The sequence below is a fragment of the Protomyctophum bolini genome (genome assembly GCF_963924005.1).
Source record: "Protomyctophum bolini genome assembly, chromosome: 23".
Taxonomy (NCBI): Eukaryota; Metazoa; Chordata; class Actinopteri; order Myctophiformes; family Myctophidae; genus Protomyctophum; species Protomyctophum bolini.
In genome coordinates, this window is record NC_137884.1 from 27,385,098 (window position 1) to 27,407,662 (window position 22,565).

Sequence of the window (22,565 nt, forward strand, 5' to 3'; positions counted from 1 at the left end):
TGAACCTCAAATTGCTCCCGGTGTGCTGGTTTGTACCTTGCATGGCTTCCGCCGCAATCGGTGTATGAATGTGTGTGTGAATGGGTGAATGTAATGCACAATCTATGTAAAGCGCCTTGGATAAAGGCGCTATATAAATGCACCATTTACCATTTATCTAAATGGTGGTCTGTGGCTCGAATAAATGTCGAATAACCTTGATATGAAAAGGGCGGAAAACCACTGATATGCACCATTTCCGCATTCCCTCTGGGACTGAATGTCCCTGTTCAGCCGATGGGCCATAGAATCCTTTATATATATTATATTTACATTTACTGCTGGGACTGAGTGTCCCTGTTCAGCCGATGGGCCATAGAATCCTTTATATATATTATATTTACATTTACTGCTGGGACTGAGTGTCCCTGTTCAGCCGATGGGCCATAGAATCCTTTATATATATTATATTTACATTTACTGCTGGGACTGAGTGTCCCTGTTCAGCCGATGGGCCATAGAATCCTTTATACACCCCCATGTGTTGCCAGTTGTTCGTGTGATACTGTGATCTTATGTGAGAATGTTATATGAATGTTGGGTTATCTAAACAGGGAAGTGGGTTATTTTGGAAGAGACAGATGACTGTAATGTGAATTGGGAATGTTTAATTATACTGTGACCTGATTATTGAATATTGAGTAATGGTAATGTTTTTGGGATTTGATTTTGATGTCATGGTGATATCCCATGAGAGTTTGTCCATACAATATGAAACACATGCTGCTGTGAGCATTGTGCAGTGTTACTGAGCATATAAATATTATATTTTGCAGAAAAGCAACAACAAATGAAATGTGTAACACCGGTTGGAATTGGAACCAGCAATCTATCTGTCTTGGTCCCGTTACATTCGCACTGCCTTCACATCACGGCACATATTATTACTGTTACTTTGTGATGTTGTGGTTTCGGGAGAAGTCTGTCACCCTGAGCTTTTTAGATAGATGGATTTTATTTCGGTCCATAAAAGGAAAAAAGGAGTAGGCATACATACAGACGTACATACATTAATATCCACTAGAAACTAGTGGTACCGAAAAGGTGAAGGCAGAAGCCGAAGCTTATTTGAACATAACTCAAATGACACTAAGCAGAGTATAATGTCAGACATATAGATTACATAAAATAAAATAAAAACTATAAGTTTCTGGCCATTGATTCTGAGAAAGCCGGGCTTAGATTTGGCCTATATTATAACGGCCTGTATAAGGATAATCCAAGAAGCTATGTTCCCCTCCCAATATGGCAAAAAAAAGGAAATTTGAAGAAGAAGAAGAAGAAGAAGAAGAGAACAAAAAGCATAGTGTGGAAGATGTTAAGTGTTTCTGATGTGGCGTCCAGATTTACGGTGCAGATTGCGTTGCTCAAAGATAAAAGCAATATTAGCGGTGTCAGCTAAAATGTTCCGGCAGCGTATTTCAGCGCGGGTGGGTGTGTGTGTAGCAGCAAAGCTGCTCGGACACATCTTAGCGAAGATAAAAGATATAATAGGGAGATATACTGTACGTCTTCCCATGGTGCTTTGTGAGTTCATCATGTTGGCTTTATTGTCACGTTACTGTACATGAGGACATAAGAATCAATATATCCTAGTAACCAATGACATGACAGCAGCGTGCGTGGCAGCCAATCAGAATCAGGACTAGGTCCCGACAATAGGCGCCAAAGTCATCATGTCAGGTTTCGCCCATACTGTAAAAAATATGGAAAAAGCGTTCCCCGCGTCTAACATGGACGTAAAATGAAGCCTGTCATTCCTTGCACTGTAAGTCGCCATATTTCTAGATCCGTTTGGGCCCAGCTGGCCCATTGGCTGGCCCAGACAACGAGGCGGGAATTCCCCCCTTACTCTTCGTTGGTTTTTATTTTGATTTATTTTTTTAATAAATGGGACCATAATTTTCCAAAAAAAGAATATTATGACATGAGAAATGAGACTTTAAACTAGTGACTGGAAGCAGAAAGTATTCATGACTATGTTTATTAAGGTAATACAGTCTAGGTGAAGTTGGGCCCAAATACATGGGCCTCTATGGAGCTATGGGTTTTTTTGGGCCCAATGACAGCGCCACAACAGGCCATTATATGAACTTTCAAGAAGTCCCGATTTCCTTAGTGGCTTCACAAAATATCTGTCGGACTGCCCCCCTGGTTTCGCCTGACAAAAAGTCAGTTCCTACCCTACTCACAAGTCTCATTAGAATTTACATAATGATGACGGTGACAAAAACAAACAGTGCAATTTGACTGATCTTTTATTCACCATTGTATAACAATCGTGGCTGGTTTATCGACAGTTTGAGAAAATATTCTGTTTCCTTCCCTTTTAACTTCCTCACTGGCAAGATGTCTCAGAATTGCACATACAATGAAAACACTGCATTTCCTCCTAGCCCTTAAGGTGGTTGCACACCGGGCGCGTTTTTCGGAAAACCCCGATGGAGAAACGCCGCTAGAAATCCGAAAAACACGCTCGGCGTGTGGGGACCTTTACTGTTCGTGTTCCGTCTGTAGGACAAATACTGTAGAAATGTATTTTCAGAAGTGTGTCATGTTATGTTATAGCATTTTGTATATTCCTAAATTGTGGAAACATCTCTAGAATCAGGCTCTTTTTTTTTAACAACAATGTAATGTTACATACAGTGTTCTTACATGTCAAAATATTATAGCAAATATTTATTTATTTTTCTTCTTTTGTTAAAAAAATATTTACAAAAACTGAAATTTAGGGAGATGGGAATACTTTAAGTTAAAACATAGGACCCACCCAGAGATGTGAGATTAAGAGCCAAACAGTGTGATTGTGTTTTTAAAAAAGGGAAAGGAGGCACCAGATAAAATGGCTCAAATAGAAACCAAACTAAAACATTTAAAATGGCTATAAGGCCTGGACATAGTCGTGACAACTAACAGCTGACATTTATTGTTATCTCAGTTTAACTAAGATAGTATTGACATGTGTATGAATGAAGTCTTGAACAAATGAAATGATCTTCCATCTTTCTTAGATCTATCTTAAACCAAAAACACACTACCCCAGTCTTCACAAACTAAAATAGATTAATCCTTTACAGCTCCAAAATCCATCAACAACTCATATGAGTAGTGTTAGTAATTTCCGTTTATATTAACTACCCGAGCCCCATTTCATACTTTGCCTTTGGCTGTTCGAATAGACGATCTACAAGCTCACAACGCATCGACACGTTGTGAGCTTGACGGTCTGCTACTTTTGACACGCAAAAATCTATGGGGTGCATACTTAGTTTAGACTAGTCATTGGTCAGACATGGGTTAAGGTTTAGGTGTGCTGCCCCGTGGGAGGTTAGGTTTAGGGTGAGGGTTTGAGATAGGTTGTAGTTGTAGGACTAATGACTGGTCTAACCACCCCCAAAATAGGGATGACAGGGTTAACCCATTAAAACCGGGAAAGTGTCATTTTAGGTTTTAGTGTCGGCTATTCAAAAATAGCAGCCGTACAAGCTCACAGCGTTTCACTCTGTGGCACGCTAGGACCATTTTTGAAGATTTTTGAAAAATCTTCAGTGTTTGATTTCTTTAATTTTGAATGTTTTTTTTAAACACATATCTTCTCTTCTGGGTGTCCCTGGCACCAAACATTGTCAGATGGGGGTCCGTGGTCAGATATACACGTCAATTCGGGGGTCCTTGGCACGAACAAGTTTGAGAACTACTGATTGAGCAGGCATTTGTAGAATGTTAGGTCTTAAGGCTCATACATAGTCTGGATTTTCGGTGGTTAGGTGACCACCGAACTACAACATGACGTCACTGAGACGCGGTGAAGAGCAAACCACCACCACCGCTCCAGCCCTTCTCTCTGTTTTTTACTCACCACCGCTCAACGTTATTTCAGCTCCGGTGGTCAGCTCACCACCGAAAATCCAGACTATGAATGAGCCATAAAATGGTTATTGTGGTTAAGACTTCTTTCAGTCACGTTGTCCAGAGGCAGCGACAGAGACACAACAGAGCCTCTTCCTCTGCATCTCCACACGCAGCATGAAATGCAAAGCCGAACTTGAAGCTGCATTTCCGATCAAGTCATTTTGGGTCCAAAGTTCACAAGGAGAGGTTTCATCAGTATTCCACAGTCACTGCTTTGGTCTTGAGGTATTCATTAAGAGCGTCCTCTCCTGTGGACAAAATGCAGAGATACATACAACAGATTAGTCAAATGATAACAGGCCGTTTAGTCTGTGGCTGGACAATACGGAAGCATTACAGGAATAATAATAATAATTATTATTATTATTATTATTATTACAGGAAGAATGAAAACATAAAACCCTCAGTGGTCAAGAGACAATAGCCATGGTGGCTACATTTCCCTCATGGGATCAATAAAGTTCTATCAATCAATCAATATCCAATATACTGTAGTATATTGGATATTGATTATTATTATATCTACAACATTGCTTTTAATTGATCTTTTATTTTTTATTTTTGTTATTCATGTCCTCACTGTATTGCATTACTGCTTGTTTTTAATGTTGTTGCCTTGCTTTTCTTTTGTCCTCCATTTCTCTGTAAAGCACTTTGAGCTGCATTTCATGTCATGAAAGGTGCTATACAAATAAAGTTTTATTATTATTATATTGTATTATGGGATGTAATTGTCCAGAATATTAGATTATATAGCCCAATATATTAATATCCCTGGTTGTGTATATTAATTTTCAGCATATCTTCTGAGCAGGTGTGTGAACTTTAACTATATACATTATTTAGATGCTTTTTGTGCCCAAGAGGTCCTGGGAATTTTGTGATTTTCATAAAAAATGACAAAAATAACATTGGGCACCCTGGGTCACTATTTTGAAAGTGTTGTGTGGGCACACAAAGCGATAATTTAGATACAGAGAAACAGTTAACCAAGGGCAGAGATAGAGGAGAAAGATGAGACATAATGAAGCGCTGGAGTGTGGGGCGACCACAAATAGAACATTCTCAATGATGCAGCATAGTTATCGTACTGTACTGCTGACAGCAGCGCCATCAGCAGTACAGTACAGTATATGATCATATACTCATGAACCAATAATAATAATCGTAGTATACATACCGAGGTCTTTCCCAAAGCCGGACTGTTTGAAGCCACCGAACGGTGCCGCCACGTCCGTCTTGTTGTACGTGTTGATAAATACTGTTCCAGCGTCCAGACGCTCACTCACATACATGGCCTTGTTGATGTCGCGGGTGAACACGCCGGACGCCAGGCCGAACTCTGTGTCGTTGGCCCTCGCCAGCACGCCGTCTACATCACTGGGGGGGGACAGGAAGTTGTACTATTTGACACTCGTGAGTCGTATGTGTGTGTGTGTGTGGAGCAGTGTTGATTTTGACAGCAAATTTATTTCCATAGAAAAAAAATTCCATTTATAGTTCTGAAAGGTTTCAGTTGACTAAATCCAAGTTTGATTTTGTCGCCAAAAATGTATTTTGGCAGGCCTTTGATGGCGTCGTAATGACCGATTTTACACTTGGTTGCATGCTGAAAATAGCCTGACATTGACACTGTGAAAGCAGTAGATTGTTGATCTGCTATTTTCAGAGTGCATCACCCCAGTGACCGCTGCTCCTTCGCCTGGAAAGGAGTCAGCTGAGGTGGTTCGGGCATCTGGTTAAAATGCCTCTCGGGCGTCTCCCTAGGGAGGTCCTCGACGCACGTCCCACTGTGAGGAGACCCCGGGGCAGACCAAGGATCACGTCCCACTGGGAGGAGACCCCGTGGCAGACCATGGATCACGTCCCACTGGGAGGGGACCCCGTGGCAGACCATGGATCACGTCCCACTGGGAGGGGACCCCGTGGCAGACCATGGATCACGTCCCACTGGGAGGGGACCAAGGCGCAGTTGGAGGAAACACATCGACTCACTGCGCCTTGGAACGTCTCGGGATCCCCCCCAGGAGGAAGTCACTAATGTTGCTCTGGAGGAGAGGGAAGTCTGGAGCACTCTGGTACCCGACTACGGATAAGCGGTTGAAGATGGATGGATGGATGGATCACCCCAGTGCAACCAAACATGAAATGACTCGTCCTTAGTTCTACTGGATTTCTTCTCCACTAGTCCCTCCCCAACCTTTTTGTCTGGTTTTTATTTGTTGACGATGCTATATTTGCTATGCTATGCTATGCTCATAGGCAGCATACCCTTCTTTGAACTTTGACACCACCATTACGGGACCGAAGGACTCTTCTTTGGCGATGAACATGTGATCCTCCACGTCCGTGAACACCGTGGGCTCCATGAAGAAACCTGGACAGGGATTAACAGTCATTACTGTGGGCTCCATGAAGAAACCTGGACAGGGATTACAGTCATTACTGTGGGCTCCATGAGGAAACCTGGACAGGGATTAACAGTCATTACTGTGGGCTCCATGAAGAAACCTGGACAGGGACTACAGTCATTACTGTGGGCTCCATGAGGAAACCTGGACAGGGATTACAGTCATTACTGTGGGCTCCATGAAGAAACCTGGACAGGGATTACAGTCATTACTGTGGGCTCCATGAAGGAACCTGGACAGGGACTACAGTCATTACTGTGGGCTCCATGAAGGAACCTGGACAGGGATTACAGTCATTACTGTGGGCTCCATGAAGAAACCTGGACAGGGATTACAGTCATTACTGTGGGCTCCATGAGGAAACCTGGACAGGGATTACAGTCATTACTGTGGGCTCCATGAAGAAACCTGGACAGGGATTACAGTCATTACTGTGGGCTCCATGAAGAAACCTGGACAGGGATTACAGTCATTACTGTGGGCTCCATGAAGAAACCTGGACAGGGATTACAGTCATTACTGTGGGCTCCATGAAGAAACCTGGACAGGGATTACAGTCATTACTGTGGGCTCCATGAGGAAACCTGGACAGGGATTACAGTCATTACTGTGGGCTCCATGAAGAAACCTGGACAGGGATTACAGTCATTACTGTGGGCTCCATGAAGAAACCTGGACAGGGATTACAGTCATTACTGTGGGCTCCATGAAGGAACCTGGACAGGGATTACAGTCATTACTGTGGGCTCCATGAAGAAACCTGGACAGGGATTACAGTCATTACTGTGGGCTCCATGAAGAAACCTGGACAGGGATTACAGTCATTACTGTGGGCTCCATGAAGAAACCTGGACAGGGATTACAGTCATTACTGTGGGCTCCATGAAGAAACCTGGACAGGGATTAACAGTCATTACTGTGGGCTCCATGAAGGAACCTGGACAGGGATTACAGTCATTACTGTGGGCTCCATGAAGAAACCTGGACAGGGATTACAGTCATTACTGTGGGCTCCATGAAGAAACCTGGACAGGGATTACAGTCATTACTGTGGGCTCCATGAAGAAACCTGGACAGGGATTAACAGTCATTACTGTGGGCTCCATGAAGAAACCTGGACAGGGATTACAGTCATTCATTATTCTCTAAATATTAGGAAATTACTCCCAACAAACTTTGAATGACGGTGTCCCTGTTTTGGGCAAAACATTTGCAAAATAGAGAATAGCAATTAGCAGCATTTTTTGTTGACCGCTTTATTAGATTTTTCTTTAACCCATTCTGACCTGAGATCAGATTCATACGAGGTTTCCACTGGACACACACTGGTCTGATTAACCCATTCTGACCTGAGATCAGATTCTAAAAAATGTCAGTCGTTCTTCGATTTTTCAAAAATAGCAGACCTACAAGCTCGTAGCGCGCCACTCAGTGGCGCGCTATGAGCTTGTAGATCTGCTATTTTTAAATAGCTAAAGCATAACATGATGCTAACACCAAAAGGGGTTCCCGTTCAGAATGGGTTAATAGTTTTGATCGCTGTGATTGTGTTGCTATAGGTTTGAGCACCCTTTTAAGAAAAGTTCTTTATGATGCTTTAATAACTACCATGGAACTGCAATATTGTCCAACAAATGACATGAAAGCGGATATCTTTACCAAACCACTGCCTAGACAGAAGTTTGAATATCTCAGGGGAGAGATTGGACTTTTCTTTATTTAAAGCAAAGTGGTTATTTGTGCTTGACAGGTGTACGCCGAACGCTGCCTGATCAATGCAATTCTAAAAAGATAAATGTTAAAAAGAGTTCCAGTGAAATCATTGTAAACAAACTAAAAGAGTTCCAGTGAAAACAATGTAAAAGAAGAATGTTTTTTTTGTTTGACATTATTTGTGAGGAAAAGAGCACAGCTCTGTAGTATTATTTAAAGGGACTTAATGCTATTGAAAACTAAGTGAGAGTGTTGTAACATGCAGTAGTTTTCCAATAGTTTCTCCAATAGATGGCACTGTTGTACTGTTGATTCATTCCACCTCTGCAGACTGCTTGCAAAACAAGAGAAGCGCTTGAATCTTTTTACAATGACGTTCTTTTTCAGAAAGGAAGCCATTGAGGGTTAAAATGGGTCTTAATGCTTCCAACTCGAGTAGAATTATTAATGTTTTGTACAAGTGTCCATGACAACAAAAATATATGATGTGGAGACAATCCATTTGCTCGGTAAAATATTTCGGGGGCAAATTTAGAATGTGTGCAGGCTTGAGTATGTTGAATCTAGTTTGCATTAATGCGGATTTAGTTGACACAATAAAATAAAATGGCGATAGTATTCCGTGTGGGGCAGACGGCCTGTCACAGCCAGATTTGGGAGAGCAGCAGCTTTGTTGTTGCGAGGAAAGGAAAGCGGTAAAATGAGACTTTCGTGGTTGTTTTCGTCTCAGATTTAGTCCGACGGAGCGTCACAGTATAACTCTATGGGGACACAGTATAACTCTATGGGGACACAAAAGTGACACAAAAGTAGGACCCGGAAGTGTCTCAGGAGGGGGCGCTCACGTCACGGCTAAAATACTGAATACTACACAGGGTCTGTCGGTGCCGTATACCTGGCCTGTCCACCTGTTTGCCCCCGTAAACCAGCGTGGCTCCTTCCTTCACCCCAATCTCACAGTACTCCACCAGCTTGTCCATGTGGGCCTTGTGGTTCTGGGGACCGTGGTCTGTGGAGCGGTCCAGTGGGTCTCCGATCTTCATCTTCTTAATTTCCTCCACCTCAAAAAGAGAGAACACATGGGACACGTTTAGAACTGTAGGTTGGAGCGACTGAGCCACGGTGCTGCCCAAAAATGGCGAAAAGCTTCTTGTTTAACGTGGGTTTAAGAGATTTCCATGTTTTGTTAATTAAATACCTCATTAATGAATTTGGAAGATTTTTACCTCTAACAAAAGCGATTGAAAACAGCTGGCTAAATGACACGGCGGTTGTCAGGGACAAACACACGAAGCATTTTGGGTGAACAAACACTGAAGCCATGTGATCGTGGTGTAGTTTTATATATACAGCTCAATAATAACTTCTTATATAACTTATTGTGGCGATTGTATTTACGCTTCAAAAATCATAAAAGTTGTGTTCAGTTGTGAAGATCGTTTTTGTCAATGGATCATATGCATATAAGCAGTGGCGTGCACAGACATTTAGAGGGGCAGGTGCTCAAGTGAAAAAAAAGGGCACCTTGTGCAGCACATTTTGGGGCGGGAACACATTTTGGTGTTAGCATCATGTTGAAAAATAGCAGATCTACAAGCTCATAGCGCGCCACCGAGTGGCACTCTACGAGCTTGTAGGTCTGCTATTCTTTTTATTATCGAAGAACGACTGACATAGAAACATATAGCTTTAGATTGTGGGGGCCTAAATAATATAGTAATCAAGATTTGATCAATGTCACCATGGTCCACAAACTACAAATTAAGAAAAAAAAGTAACTTTTTTTTCCTCTTTCTTTCTTTTTCTTCGCTATACACATGGCTGCCAGTTCCCACCTGATGTTGTGTGGGAGTCCAGACTGCTCCAGACCGTACTGAATAACGGCTAGCTTACATAATGTCTTGAGGCTGGGACTGAAGTCTAAGACATACAGGTCCCCTGGGGTGTCGTCTCCTCCCAAGAGGATGATACGATCTCCCACCATGCAACAGCACATATTAAACATCCTATGTGGGCGTTTCCCCTTGGGCTCAACCTTCTTCCACGAGAAGGTCTCTGGACTGAATTTCCACACATCATTTAGGTTTCCTCTCGTACCCATACCACCAAATATGTACAGCTCTCCATTGTAGGTAAAGGTTGAATGACCGTAGCGTCCTCCTGGTAGAAGCTGTGTAGAAGGTGTGTCCAGCCAGAGGTTGGTCTCTGTGTCAAACACTCTGATGGTGTTGTCGTACTGATCCCACCTCCAGCCTCCAAATACAAACATCTTTGTCCCGATGATGGTAGCAGAGTGACGTTCTGTAGCAGGAGGTGGAGTTCCTCTGGTGTTAATTAAAGTCCAGACCATTGTGGCGGTGTCCAACTTGTACATTAGTCCATTAGTCCATTCAGTGAACCGGACCCATCCTCCATGAATAAACATGACCTTCCCCAAAACACAGGCTGAGTGGTTCCACCTCCCCTTTGGAACGGTTCCAGAAACCTGTGGTTTGAACCATGTGGGGGAGTCAACATCAAATGCATAAAGCACATTGCAGTACTGTCCTCCCCAGAGGTAGACAATATCTTCAATCAGCACAGCTGTGTGGCCCTCACGCCTGGAGGGAACCTCAAGGTGTGGTTCTCCTGTTCCAGGGGTGACTGGGGTCAACCTCCTCCAGCATAAAGACATAGTGTTGAAGACCTTAACTTCAATGTTTCCGTCTCCTCCAAAGCAGTAGATCTCGTGTCCGACCACCACAGCAGCAGCCTGGTCCTCCATATGTTCTCCTTCCAGATGTATCGTCCAGTGAAACATTTCACACAGCAGCTCCACCGTCAATGAGTGTTAACAAATAGTTTACGGATGAACTTGTTAGGATGAAGGCAGCTCGGTTTCCTCGTTGCAAGTCACTAACTGATGTTTAGAGTATCGGACAAGGCTTTATAAAGAACAATTACACCGTTGTGATGTCATTGCATGATTGCATCATAATGTATGATGGCTAATATGGTCATGCAATCTGATTGTCCATTTTGGCCAAACAGTCACTATTGCAATCCAGCCCAGAATGCACTCTGTTCCTACCCGGAAGGAGGAGTGAAATCGCCTCATGCGCTTTTGAGAAACTTAATGCAAGTGGATGGAAGGAGAACTCGGATGCCAACTCTATTGGGGCGGTGGTGGCTCAGGGGTAGAGTGCCTGGATGGGAACCGCAAGGTTGCCAGTTCGAACCCGGGCTCCCCCAGAGTTACTGTCGAAGTGTCCTTGAGCAAGACACTGAACCCCTAATTGCTCCCGATGTGCTAGTTGGTGCCTTGCATGGTTTCCGCTGCCATCGGTGTATGAATGGGTGAATGTAATGCACAATCTATGTAAAGCGCCTTGGATAAAGGCGCTATATAAATGCACCATTTACCATTTACCATTTATTCATATACAGTATAAGGGGCAGACGCATGTTGTCTCAGTAAGACAGCCCCTCCCCCTCTCCACAAGGTGGGGCGAGTGCAGCAAAGCATCATGGTCATTGTAGTCTGGACTACAGTGAGTGGATTGTGGTGGAGGAGAATATTTTATAATATAGGTCTTCAACGGTTCAAAGAAAACCAAAAAAAAAAATGCTGTGGCTATGCGCCCACTGCGCAAAAAGCATCGAATACGGATGTGTATATTAGAGGAAAACCCCCGTTAAACTTTCCAACAAACTCTGTTAAACTCCCGAATTATACCATCACACCTGTATATTAATATTACCGTATATCAACTGTATATGTATTATACCATCACACCTGTATATTAATATTACCGTATATTAACTGTATATGCTGCTAAACTTGAGGTTTACGGGGCAAAAATACAGTGCCCATAATTGCCTGTTAACTCCTCTTTTCACGCAGTGTCCATTCCGTAGTTACGGGAAGGTCTTGTGACTTCCCGAGTGGCGCGCTACGAGCTTGTAGGTCTGCTATTTTCTTTTTAATCGAACAACCACTGACATAGAAACATATAGCTTTAGATTGTGGGGGCCTAAATAATATAGTAGAAGCGTTTTTTATCAAGATTTGATCAATGTCAATTGATCAAATTCTTTTTTTTTAAGAGCACATTGCCAAAAGGGCAGGGGGTGCTCCTGCACCCCCTAGTGTCTATCTGTGCACGCCACTGCATATAAGTTAATGGCAAGGTGCAAACAAGCTTGAGAGAAGCTAGGGGGAAGCTAGGGGTATTAAATGGTTAATGTGTGTGTATACTGTATACCATATTATCATCAGAGGAAAGAACCAGGGATTCATCTCACCACTCGCGTGATGTACACGTCGTGTATCGACTCCTCCACAAACAGACGCCCTGCCGCGATGCAGTTCTCGCCTTTGTTGAAGAATACAGAACTCATGCCCTGTTCAGAGGAACATGGAAAGGGTAGGGTTAAATAAGAATGGGAACATGGAAAGGGTTAGGGTTAAATAAGATTGGGAACATGGAAAGGGTTAGGGTTAAATAAGATTGGGAACATGGGAAGGGTTAGGGTTAAATCAGAAGGAACAACTTCATCCCTCTCTCTCTCTCTCTCCATGCATGTCTAACTCTTTTCCTCACCATGCGAATAGCCTTGTCCATTTCACAGTCGGCGAAGATGATGAGGGGAGACTTCCCTCCCAGCTCCAGAGAAACCTTTTTCAGGTTACTGAGAGCACAGCTGCCGAACGGGAAGAAATGACACTGTGTGAGCATCGAGCGGATGATATTCAGAACTTTGTTCGTCACCTCCGGTGACCAATGCTACTGTAATGCTACTGTACCTCTGCATGATCTGTTTGCCGATCGGAGTCGAGCCGGTGAAGCCGAGCTTGCGGACGTCAGGGTGATCTGATAAACGCTGTCCCACCATGCCGCCTTTCAGGAGAGGAGGAGAGAGAAGAGTCATTAAAAACTAATAGCAACAAAGCAGCAATTCAGGGGATCAAGCAAACACAGATAAGGTTTATGACGGTCGGATCAGCTGCTCAACAAATCTGTTTGGCAATACCGTCTGCCCTTCCCTTACAAGCCGTCATTGATATAGGCCCATTAGGCCGATTAGGCCAATTAGGCCCATGCACGATGGTGATAATCTGACACATTATGGTCCAACAGTAGTGTTATGGAACATATCCTGATTGGATAAACTATTGGCTCAATGTTTGTTCACTTTGGTCTAATTATGTGCTAAGCCACACTTTATTTTACTTTATTTGGGTGGGACATTACGGTACATATCAATGCAACGTAAATACACAGAATTGAACAAAAATGCAAGTTTGCATCCAGTCCCCACACAAAACATAACAAAACAGAAAGACAGTGAAGCACATTACACTATAGGAAAAGGAAACAAGCATAAAAACATACATACAAGAACAATATATAAAAAGGTATAAAGTGCATCTATATGGTTTTTATAGGGCAATACAGATGTGAGTGACTATTGGACTACTATACATATACCCTTTTGAAGTTCATTGGTCAATATCTTGAAAATTAAATGTCAGTTTTGACGAGCTTGGTCCAATGATAATCTACAGAGAATTTGTTATCAATCGGACATACCATTTAGGCCGGGGGTGTCAGGAGTGTGAGGACGCGTAAGGACGGAACATTTCTTGACATGTCTTCATTTACCATCTCACAGGAATTTGCAAAACTATTAACGAGCCCTCATTAATGCAGGAAATCAGGAACAACAACTACTCTTTAAGGGCCACTTCATCCCATTTATCTCCGTGTATTACCTGATCCTGGCACAATGTTGATCACTCCTTTAGGAATGCCAGCTTTCACCGTCAGTTCAGCAAACTTCAGGGCAGTCAGTGGAGTGACCTGTCAAACCATGTGACTGTTAGATAGCATGACAGGTGTGATTTTTATGAGTAGGAGTACATGAGCAGGGTATCGATGCACCCCTCTGCACATGTGTGTGTGCGTGTGTGTGTGTGTGCGTGTGTGTGCGTGTGTTGTGTACTCACCTGCGCAGGTTTCAGAACAAGAGTGTTTCCCGCCGCGAGGCAGGCAGCGCTCTTCCACGCCAGCATCATGAGCGGGTAGTTCCACGGGATGACGATGGCGCACACACTGAGGAAAAAAGTGGAATGTCGGCACACGATATAATTCTGCTCCCCGTCTTTTTTATTTCAACCTATAAATACAACAACGTTTCGCCCCTCCGGGCTTTCTCAAGTTACAGTACATGGGTATGGCCTTGAAAACCTTAAATAGGTGGAACATAACTGGGTGTATGAGTGTATGTGAAGATCCACTCCAGAACAATACAAATACATCAATTAAGGGGCCATACACTCACGAACAATAAAATACAATACATACACCAAAACATAATACACATATATATATATACAATATAATAGGAATACACAGAGATAATAATAATAAGTGGCATATCATATACCGCACACACTGCCACGGTATGAGCACACAGCAGGCGCATCAGAATGACACATTTAACATTGTCCAAAAGAAAAGAAGAGAAAAAACGTTTTCAATGACAGACATGACAAAGTGAGCCATGAACAAATAGAACACTCACCCCAGGGCTTCTCTCTTGGTGAAGGTCAGATTGCGGTTGGGCCTCGCTTGGTTGATGGGTATCGTCTTGCCCTGTGGGACCCCAGACACCCCATTTATAGTCGCACCAGGGTCGAGCACCAAAGATAGCCGATCTACAAGCACACAACGCAGCGCACTTGTAGAACTGCTATGTTTTGGCGAGTGCCAGGCGTCTCTCTCAACCAAGTATGAATCAAGCCAGCCGCGACACATGCTACATACTGTACGGTACATTACGATGAAGAGATTTATGATTTAAAGCATATGCCGGGGACTGTGAGGTCTATCATTTTGGACAGAATGACCTCTCCATCAAGGGAGAATGAAATAGCCTCCCAGTCACTTTAAAGGAAAGCCACACCCTGTGTAACTTGTTTGTTTGTCAGCTTCATACTTGCCCTGATGTTTAAACTTGTTGTATTGAATAAAGTACCTTTCCGAGTACTCGGTTCGCTCCTCTTTTCTTTTAGTAGTAATAGTAAAGTTATGTGCGGCAGCTTCAGGTGAAATTACCTGGATCTTGTCACACCAGCCGGCGAAGTAGCGGAAGGTCTGGATGGACATGCCCACGTGGGTCTTGAGGGCCAGCGTGTACACGGCCCCCGAGTCGATGGTCTCGATGGTGGCCAACTCCTCCTGGTGCTCCTCCATCAGGTCAGCCAGTCTGCAGGGTCACCACAGCAGAGGAGGAGGAGGAGAGGAGGAGGAGGAGGAGAGGAGAGGAAAGAGGAGAAAGAGGAGGAGGAGGAGAAAGCGACAAAAAGTGGTCCGCTGCTATAAATCGTTTGGGCGCTATGATTTAATGGATTAAATAACCCCAGGCAATCGGATTGTTAACCAAACAAATTGCAGTATAGATTGGACAAAATGTCATAATTTTTCATACATTAAAAAAAATACATTTGTAAAGTATAGGGCTTAACCCATTAAAACTGGGAAAGCATCCGAGTCATTTTTATATATATATAGTATATTAGTAAAAAATAGCAGCTTGTAGATCTGTGATTTGTGAAAGATCTTGAGAATTTGTGCAAATCTTTGAGCAAACATTTTTTTTGCTTCTGGGGGTCCCTGGAACAAAATATTTTGAGATGGGGTTTGGCGGCCAAATATAATGTTTGGAGTCCTTGACATGAACCACCGATACAGCAACGTACTGTACGTTTTTCAGATAACTGATTTAGAAAACATTTGCAGAATCTGCCTCAGTTCTTAAGTGGTTAATATGGTCCAGATCTTTTTTGATTGTACAACTTCAGTTCATGTTGGCCTGCAGGAAAACCACCAGAGGGCGCTCTAAGGCAGTGGTTCTCAAAGGAAAACTGGAGAGAATATTGGTTTCCATTAGAAAATAACTTTTGTACTTAATGTTTAACCTCTTAAACCGCAGCATTCCTATTCTGGGGAATTTTTCACCAAAAATAGCAGATCTAAGCCGTTTTTAAGTACAGTACAGGGGGTCTAAGTGGTTAAACTGAAGTGACATTGATGAATTCCAAATAAATATTGTAAAAGTATTCAGTGCTTACTTGAACAGCAGCGTTGCTCTGTCCCGGGGGTTCATCCGGCCCCACGGGCCGTTATAAAAAGCTTCTTTTGCAGCGGCCACGGCCCGGTCCACGTCTCCCACCGAGCAGAACGCCACCTTAGAGATCACCTGTGAGAGGAACAGCCCGGTTACTACAGAACGCCACCCTAGAGATCACCTGTGAGAGGAACAGCCCAGTTACTACAGAACGCCACCCTAGAGATCACCTGTGAGAGGAACAGCCCAGTTACTACAGAACGCCCTTAGAGATCACCTGTGAGAGGAACAGCCCAGTTACTACAGAACGCCACCCTAGAGATCACCTGTGAGAGGAACGTCCCAGTTACTACAGAACGCCCTTAGAGATAACCTGTGAGAGGAACAGCCCAGTTACTACAGAACGCCCTTAGAGATCACCTGTGAGAGGAACAGCCCAGTTACTACAGAACGCCCTTAGAGATCACCTGTGAGAGGAACAGCCCAGTTACTACAGAACGCCACCTTAGAGATCACCTGTGAGAGGAACAGCCCAGTTACTACAGAACGCCCTTAGAGATCACCTGTGAGAGGAACAGCCCAGTTACTACAGAACGCCACCCTAGAGATCACCTGTGAGAGGAACAGCCCAGTTACTACAGAACGCCACCCTAGAGATCACCTGTGAGAGGAACAGCCCAGTTACTACAGAACGCCACCTTAGAGATCACCTGTGAGAGGAACAGCCCAGTTACTACAGAACGCCACCCTAGAGATCACCTGTGAGAGGAACAGCCCGGTTACTACAGAACGCCACCCTAGAGATCACCTGTGAGAGGAACAGCCCAGTTACTACAGAACGCCACCCTAGAGATCACCTGTGAGAGGAACAGCCCAGTTACTACAGAACGCCACCCTAGAGATCACCTGTGAGAGGAACACCCTGGTTACTACAGAACGCCACCCTAGAGATCACCTGTGAGAGGAACAGCCCAGTTACTACAGAACGCCACCCTAGAGATCACCTGTGAAAATATTCGGCAGAAAATGGCTAAAAATTGCATTTTCGGCCTATTCGGTTTCGGCCCGAATAGGCATTCGTTTTCGGACCGAATAGGCAGAATATATATCACGTGTATGCAATTAATAATTATTGCATTCAAAATAACAGAAAAAATGTTTCATGGACCCATAATAGTGATCATTATTTAAGTTAAGTTTTGCCATAACCATTTATTTTGCCATAAATCAGGTAGCTTTAAGGTACGGACATGACAGCAATGGGTAGGAAAAAAGATATATAATATTAATCATATTCGGATATTCGTTATTCGGTTTCGGCGCATCCCTACCAGTTACCATCTGTATAGTGTTCATTTTGTCGACTAAACTGAGTAAAATGTTCGTCGACTCACTGACGGAAACGAAATAAATACTATGCTATGACGACTAAAATGAAGACTGAATATATTGACAATTTCGTCAAAATGTTAGGGAGGGACTAGCGTAGAATAGATCCAGGGAGTAGAACTAAAAGACAAGTCATTTTATGTTTGGTTGTGCTAGAATCTTACGATATTAAGTAGACTAAAACTTTTCAGTTTTGCTTTCAAAATCAACACCGATTGTCTGTTCTTTTTTTTTCTTTTTTTTTTATCCCACGATTTTGTAACCCAGTTTTCTTTTCACCCAGTGCCAATTATCTAATGTAATCCTGGGCGCTACACTTCCTCTGCCAAACTGGTGGGGGGCAGGGGACTGACCTCATGCTTTCTTCTATGCATGAGGAGTCCAAGCTGCTTCTTTTCACCTGACAGAGGGGAATTTCCCGATTGTCTGTCCTGATGAATGTCGAATAGACCGAAACGTTGACCAATAAAAAGCAAAAAATTTGGCATGTTTCTGGCAGTGTGCGGGACCCTTCTTCTGTTTTACAAAGATAACCTTTTTAAGTATGCTTTATTGCCCTACGCACCCACCACTAGCCTTCTGAGGTGTGCATCGGCCTTTTGCTAAAAAATCAACACCGATACCAGCAATTGACGAGAAATCTAATAACGTGTCTAAAAATAATCTATCCCATGCTCTTTTATGGACTTCTATTTGGGGGGTCTAAAATGGCACTCACAGATCCATCGGTGGGGTTGATGGTATTGTAGGTCTTGCCGTTTTCCGAGTCTTCAAACTTGCCGTCGATAAAGCTCTGGTAAGGCATCTTCAATGTCATGTTGTTGATTTCTTTTATTGTCTGTGGGGATTAAACCACACGGTACATATCATCAATCACATGTAGCAAAAAGCACCCTCTTCTCTTCTCTTAGTACACCACATTACATTTTGTAACAAATAGGCGTTTTCAGTCTAACATGGGCCTACCCTCTTGTTTTTTCTCTTTTTCTATTAAATTTTTTGTGTTTTCTTGTGTTTTGAAATAGCTGAAGGGATGTAGTTGTCTGTATGTACTGTATGCACACAAAAAGTCAAAGTCAAAGTCAGCTAACAACAGTGACATGAAACAAAAAACGAATGTGAAAAGAAAATGTATTTGTAACAAGGATTTGTACATGTGATTCACTCAATAAAGTAAAAAAGAAATCACACCCGTGTGAACTGAGTGGTGCAACTCCCCTCTCTCCCCCCCTCCTCTCTCTCTCTCTCTCTCTCTCCCTTTCTCTCATTAGCAGGCAACAGTGCAGCACTATATCTCTCTCTCCGTTTCTGGCACAACAGCTCCCCTACTGGTGCTAATAGTCATACTGGTGCTCATAGTCACATAGGCGAACACATAGGTAGGTGAACACGGACATTTATATTATTGCTGTTCCTTGGAGTGGTTGCACCACCCACTAAAAAAAAACAAAAAAAAACAAGCCGATGTGACTCACGTAGTCCACCACTAGCTCCTCCTCCTCGTCCTCTCCTCTCAGCCTGTTTATTATTATTATTATTATTATTAGATGTGACTCACGTAGTCCACCACCAGCTCCTCCTCGTCGTCCTCTCCTCTCAGCCGGCGGACGAACACCTGGATGAAGTCCTGGAAGGAGGACGCCATGTAGACGTCCTCGCTCTGCAGCTGGACGCCTCCGCACTTCTGCTTCACCTCCTCCACCAGCCTGGAGACCCAAAGGTACACGCGGGTTTTACGTAAATGCATACTGCTAACCCATTTTGGGGCGGCCGGGAACCCCTTTTGGTGTTTAACCCATTCTGACCTGAGATCTGATTCATATGAGGTTTCCACTGGACACACACTGGTCTGATGAACCCATTCTGACCTGAGATCAGATTCTAAAAATGTCAGTCGTTCTTCGATTTTTCAAAAAAATAGCAGACCTACAAGCTCGTAGCGCGCCACTCGGTGGCGCGCTATGAGCTTGTAGATCTGCTATTTTTCAATAGCTAAAGCATAACATGAGGCCCACACCAAAACGGGTTCCCGTTCAGAATGGGTTAAGCATTATGTTATACTTTAGCTATTGAAAAATAGCAGATCAGGTCTGCTATTTTTGAAAAATCGTGAAAATCTAGTGCAAATCTTTGAATCTTCTTTCAGAGCCAAAGTTTTTAACTCATATCTTTGCTTCTGGAGGGGTTCCTGGAACAACATATTTTCAGATGGGGGTCCGGTGGCCAATTACATATAATTCAAAGTATTCACAGTATTCTATTCTTAGCCACTGTGGAGCAACTTCTTGGTACATGGTACATGGTAAAAATGTAGTCCCCCACCCACCCCTTTTCCCCCTCACTGTATGTTTTTTACCTTTTTACCTCCAAGGATGATTTCCTGTTTTGACTATAACAGTTGTTTATATTCGTACGTCTCTAAATGTTTTGATGAATTGAAAATGGTGGGCCCTATTGTAAACAAGTGTAATGCTTTATGGTGTCGTCCACTCACAGTTAACAGTTTTTGTATTGAGTTGCACTTGAAATGTACTATAATTCTGCAAACTGTTAATCAATCAATCAATCAAACAATCAATCAATAGTCATTCTAGGATTCAGCCACAGCCTGGCCCCCGGGTCTCACCTGACCACATCCATAGAGGCAGCTCCACTTATAATAATAATAATAATAATAATAATAATAATAATATTATTATTACCTGACCACATCCATAGAGGCGGCTCCAGACTTGAAGAAATCGGTGGTGTCCTCGATGGCCGGGACGTTGCTGAGGATGGACCTCCAGATGGCCTGTTGAGAAAGGACACGATTAATTAGTAATTAGCTCGATAACCGATAACGAAAAAAATCTGATAACAAGCTCATTGAGTACCCGTTATCAATAAGCTTTGGGCTTATCAACAGAGCATAGCGGCCCATGATGTCATGTTTAAAACAATCAGGACACTTTTAAAGTGATGTTACACATATTATCCACTTAACAGTTTCTTTAATATTATTTTATTGGTAAAAAAAAGGTCAATTAGAAAAGTACTGTATTTGAAGGCCCTAGTAAAATATACTGGTTCTGTTCAGAATTTATTGTCTCCTGTCTTTCCACAAAATAATATAAAATGTTCGATAGTGGGCTTGATAAGAACCCGGCTCGATAAGCCTGATCGATAAGGTGATCGTTATCAATAAAAATGTACGAGCTCCATCCCTACTCCTAATCACCATCGTTATTCTACACATAGACAATCTCCTGTAACTCTACAGTAAACTAAAAGTTAACATTGGCTACATTTAACTACATACCGTTAGGCATAATAATTTATACTTGCGATGCGATGGTGTCATGCTGCAAAAATCTACAAGCTCGCAATGTGTCATGTTGTATCGGCTATTTTCACAATGATTTTTGTTTTTTTATTACAGTACACACCCTGATCTCCTCGGCCATCTTCTTCTCATCGTCGGTGAGGTCCACACTGGAGCTCTCTCCTGAGGAGAAGTACTTCGAGGCGGAGATCATCTTTCCATCCTCAAACTGCAGGTTCTTCACCAGGACCTGAAGACAACGCCAAGGACAGGAGGAGAATTAGTTTTGGATTAAAAAAATGTCCTAACATTTTTGAGAAAAACCCATGTTTCTATGTCAGTGGTGCTCAACCTTTTTCATGTCAAGAACCCCCAGAATTATCTCTATTGGGCCACGGACCCCCATGTCAAAAAATGTTGTTCCAGGGATCCCCCCCAGAAGCCAATATTTTAGTTAAAAATGTTCGCTCTGAAATATATATATATTCAAAGATTTGCACCACATTTTCACGACTTTTCAAAAATAGCAGAGATCTGCTATTTTTCAAAAGCTAAATTACAACATAATGTTTAAAACAACAGAGCCGACATCACTGGCCCGTTGGGTTCCCAGGCTCTCTATATGTATTCTATTCAACCAGTGGGACGCTCTGCTCACCGCTTTACCGTCAGACCCGAGCAGGGCCAGTCCGTTCTTGGTGACGAGGCCCGGCTGCGAAGCCCCCTCGATCTCCAGCGGCTGCCCGGCTGGTACTGATCCAGACAGCAGGGACGAGCCATATAACGTCACGGCCTGGGGGACAAGACAGACAGGCGTAGGAGGGAGTAGTGATTACACGTATACACAGTATCGTATACATATCCATTGTTGTGCAAGTAAACAGTAGGCTGACCAGATGTCCCTCTCTGCAGTGGGACAGTCCCTCATTTCCAAGACTTTTCAGGCGTCCCACAAATTGAGACCCTGTCCCGCATTGTGACTGATTGCATCAGTGTTCAAATGCCCTAATAGTTAGTCCCCTAATAGTTGGCCTTCTGTTGTAAAGCTCTCTCATTGTCTCAAGATGTGTTTTTAAGCATGTAAAAATAAAAATAAAGCATGATTTTAAAACAAAATGTGATACACCAATAGTAGAGGACCTGACTAAGATATGTATGCACTTCATTACAGAGGAGTTTATAAATGATAGTGGTACTCAGTATCGCTTGTGTGGGACAAGTGGGATGGGGGGACGGGGTGCCCCCATCCCACTTGTCCCACACAAGCAATACTTCTGTCCCTCAAATGAACAGTTTGGATCTGGTCACCCTAGTAAACAGCGAACAACGTGCTTGTTGTGTGAATGAAACACACCTGACCATCGATGACCACCCAGGCACCAGGAACCTTGTCATGGCCACGGATCCAGTTGTGGATGGCCTCGGCCGGCTGGGCCAGGTTGACCTGAAGAAACGGAAAGCGGAATATGGAATGGAATGTGGTTTTGGGGGTCCGTGGGGGGGGGGGGGGGGGGGATCCGTGGGGGCAAGAAAATGCTGACCGCACCAAATGTGCTTTGCTAGTACAGTATGTTTCTAGGAATGACAGAGGCGCCAAACAGCTGTCTGACTGTAGTGACTGTAGTTGTGCAACACGTGTACTGTAATCTGACCCTTAAAAAAAAAAAGAAAAAGAGAATCCC

General features: G+C 43.3%; 3 protein-coding genes across 3 annotated transcripts in view; all 3 read right to left on the reverse strand.

Moving 5' to 3' along the window:
* The window catches only part of mpped1 (metallophosphoesterase domain containing 1), a gene marked incomplete at its 3' end in the record, with an annotated part of 325,357 nt that overhangs the window by 47,712 nt on the left and 255,080 nt on the right, over positions 1 to 22,565 (reverse strand). The gene's annotated exons all lie outside the window — the stretch shown is intronic.
* aldh1l2 (aldehyde dehydrogenase 1 family, member L2) overlaps positions 2,280 to 22,565 on the reverse strand; it is a 30,258-nt gene continuing 9,972 nt past the window's right edge. The window contains exons 6-23 of the mRNA XM_080757815.1: positions 22,238 to 22,327; positions 21,542 to 21,676; positions 21,008 to 21,133; positions 20,282 to 20,373; positions 19,138 to 19,285; positions 18,298 to 18,417; positions 16,195 to 16,322; positions 15,179 to 15,329; positions 14,646 to 14,716; positions 14,068 to 14,173; positions 13,834 to 13,921; positions 12,865 to 12,958; positions 12,662 to 12,761; positions 12,363 to 12,461; positions 8,974 to 9,139; positions 6,226 to 6,331; positions 5,135 to 5,334; positions 2,280 to 4,202 (exon numbers count right to left, since the gene is read on the reverse strand). Of these exons, the coding sequence (XP_080613941.1) occupies positions 4,147 to 4,202; positions 5,135 to 5,334; positions 6,226 to 6,331; positions 8,974 to 9,139; positions 12,363 to 12,461; positions 12,662 to 12,761; positions 12,865 to 12,958; positions 13,834 to 13,921; positions 14,068 to 14,173; positions 14,646 to 14,716; positions 15,179 to 15,329; positions 16,195 to 16,322; positions 18,298 to 18,417; positions 19,138 to 19,285; positions 20,282 to 20,373; positions 21,008 to 21,133; positions 21,542 to 21,676; positions 22,238 to 22,327 (2,076 nt within the window). The 3' untranslated portion in view covers positions 2,280 to 4,146. The remainder of the gene's footprint in view (positions 4,203 to 5,134; positions 5,335 to 6,225; positions 6,332 to 8,973; positions 9,140 to 12,362; positions 12,462 to 12,661; positions 12,762 to 12,864; positions 12,959 to 13,833; positions 13,922 to 14,067; positions 14,174 to 14,645; positions 14,717 to 15,178; positions 15,330 to 16,194; positions 16,323 to 18,297; positions 18,418 to 19,137; positions 19,286 to 20,281; positions 20,374 to 21,007; positions 21,134 to 21,541; positions 21,677 to 22,237; positions 22,328 to 22,565) is intronic.
* Positions 9,169 to 10,752, reverse strand: LOC308310580 (kelch domain-containing protein 3-like; the record flags this gene model as incomplete). Its single annotated transcript, XM_080756966.1, has 2 exons — positions 9,169 to 9,203; positions 9,894 to 10,752. 2 exons carry the CDS (start codon positions 10,750 to 10,752, stop codon positions 9,169 to 9,171), a joined length of 894 nt encoding a protein of 297 aa, XP_080613092.1.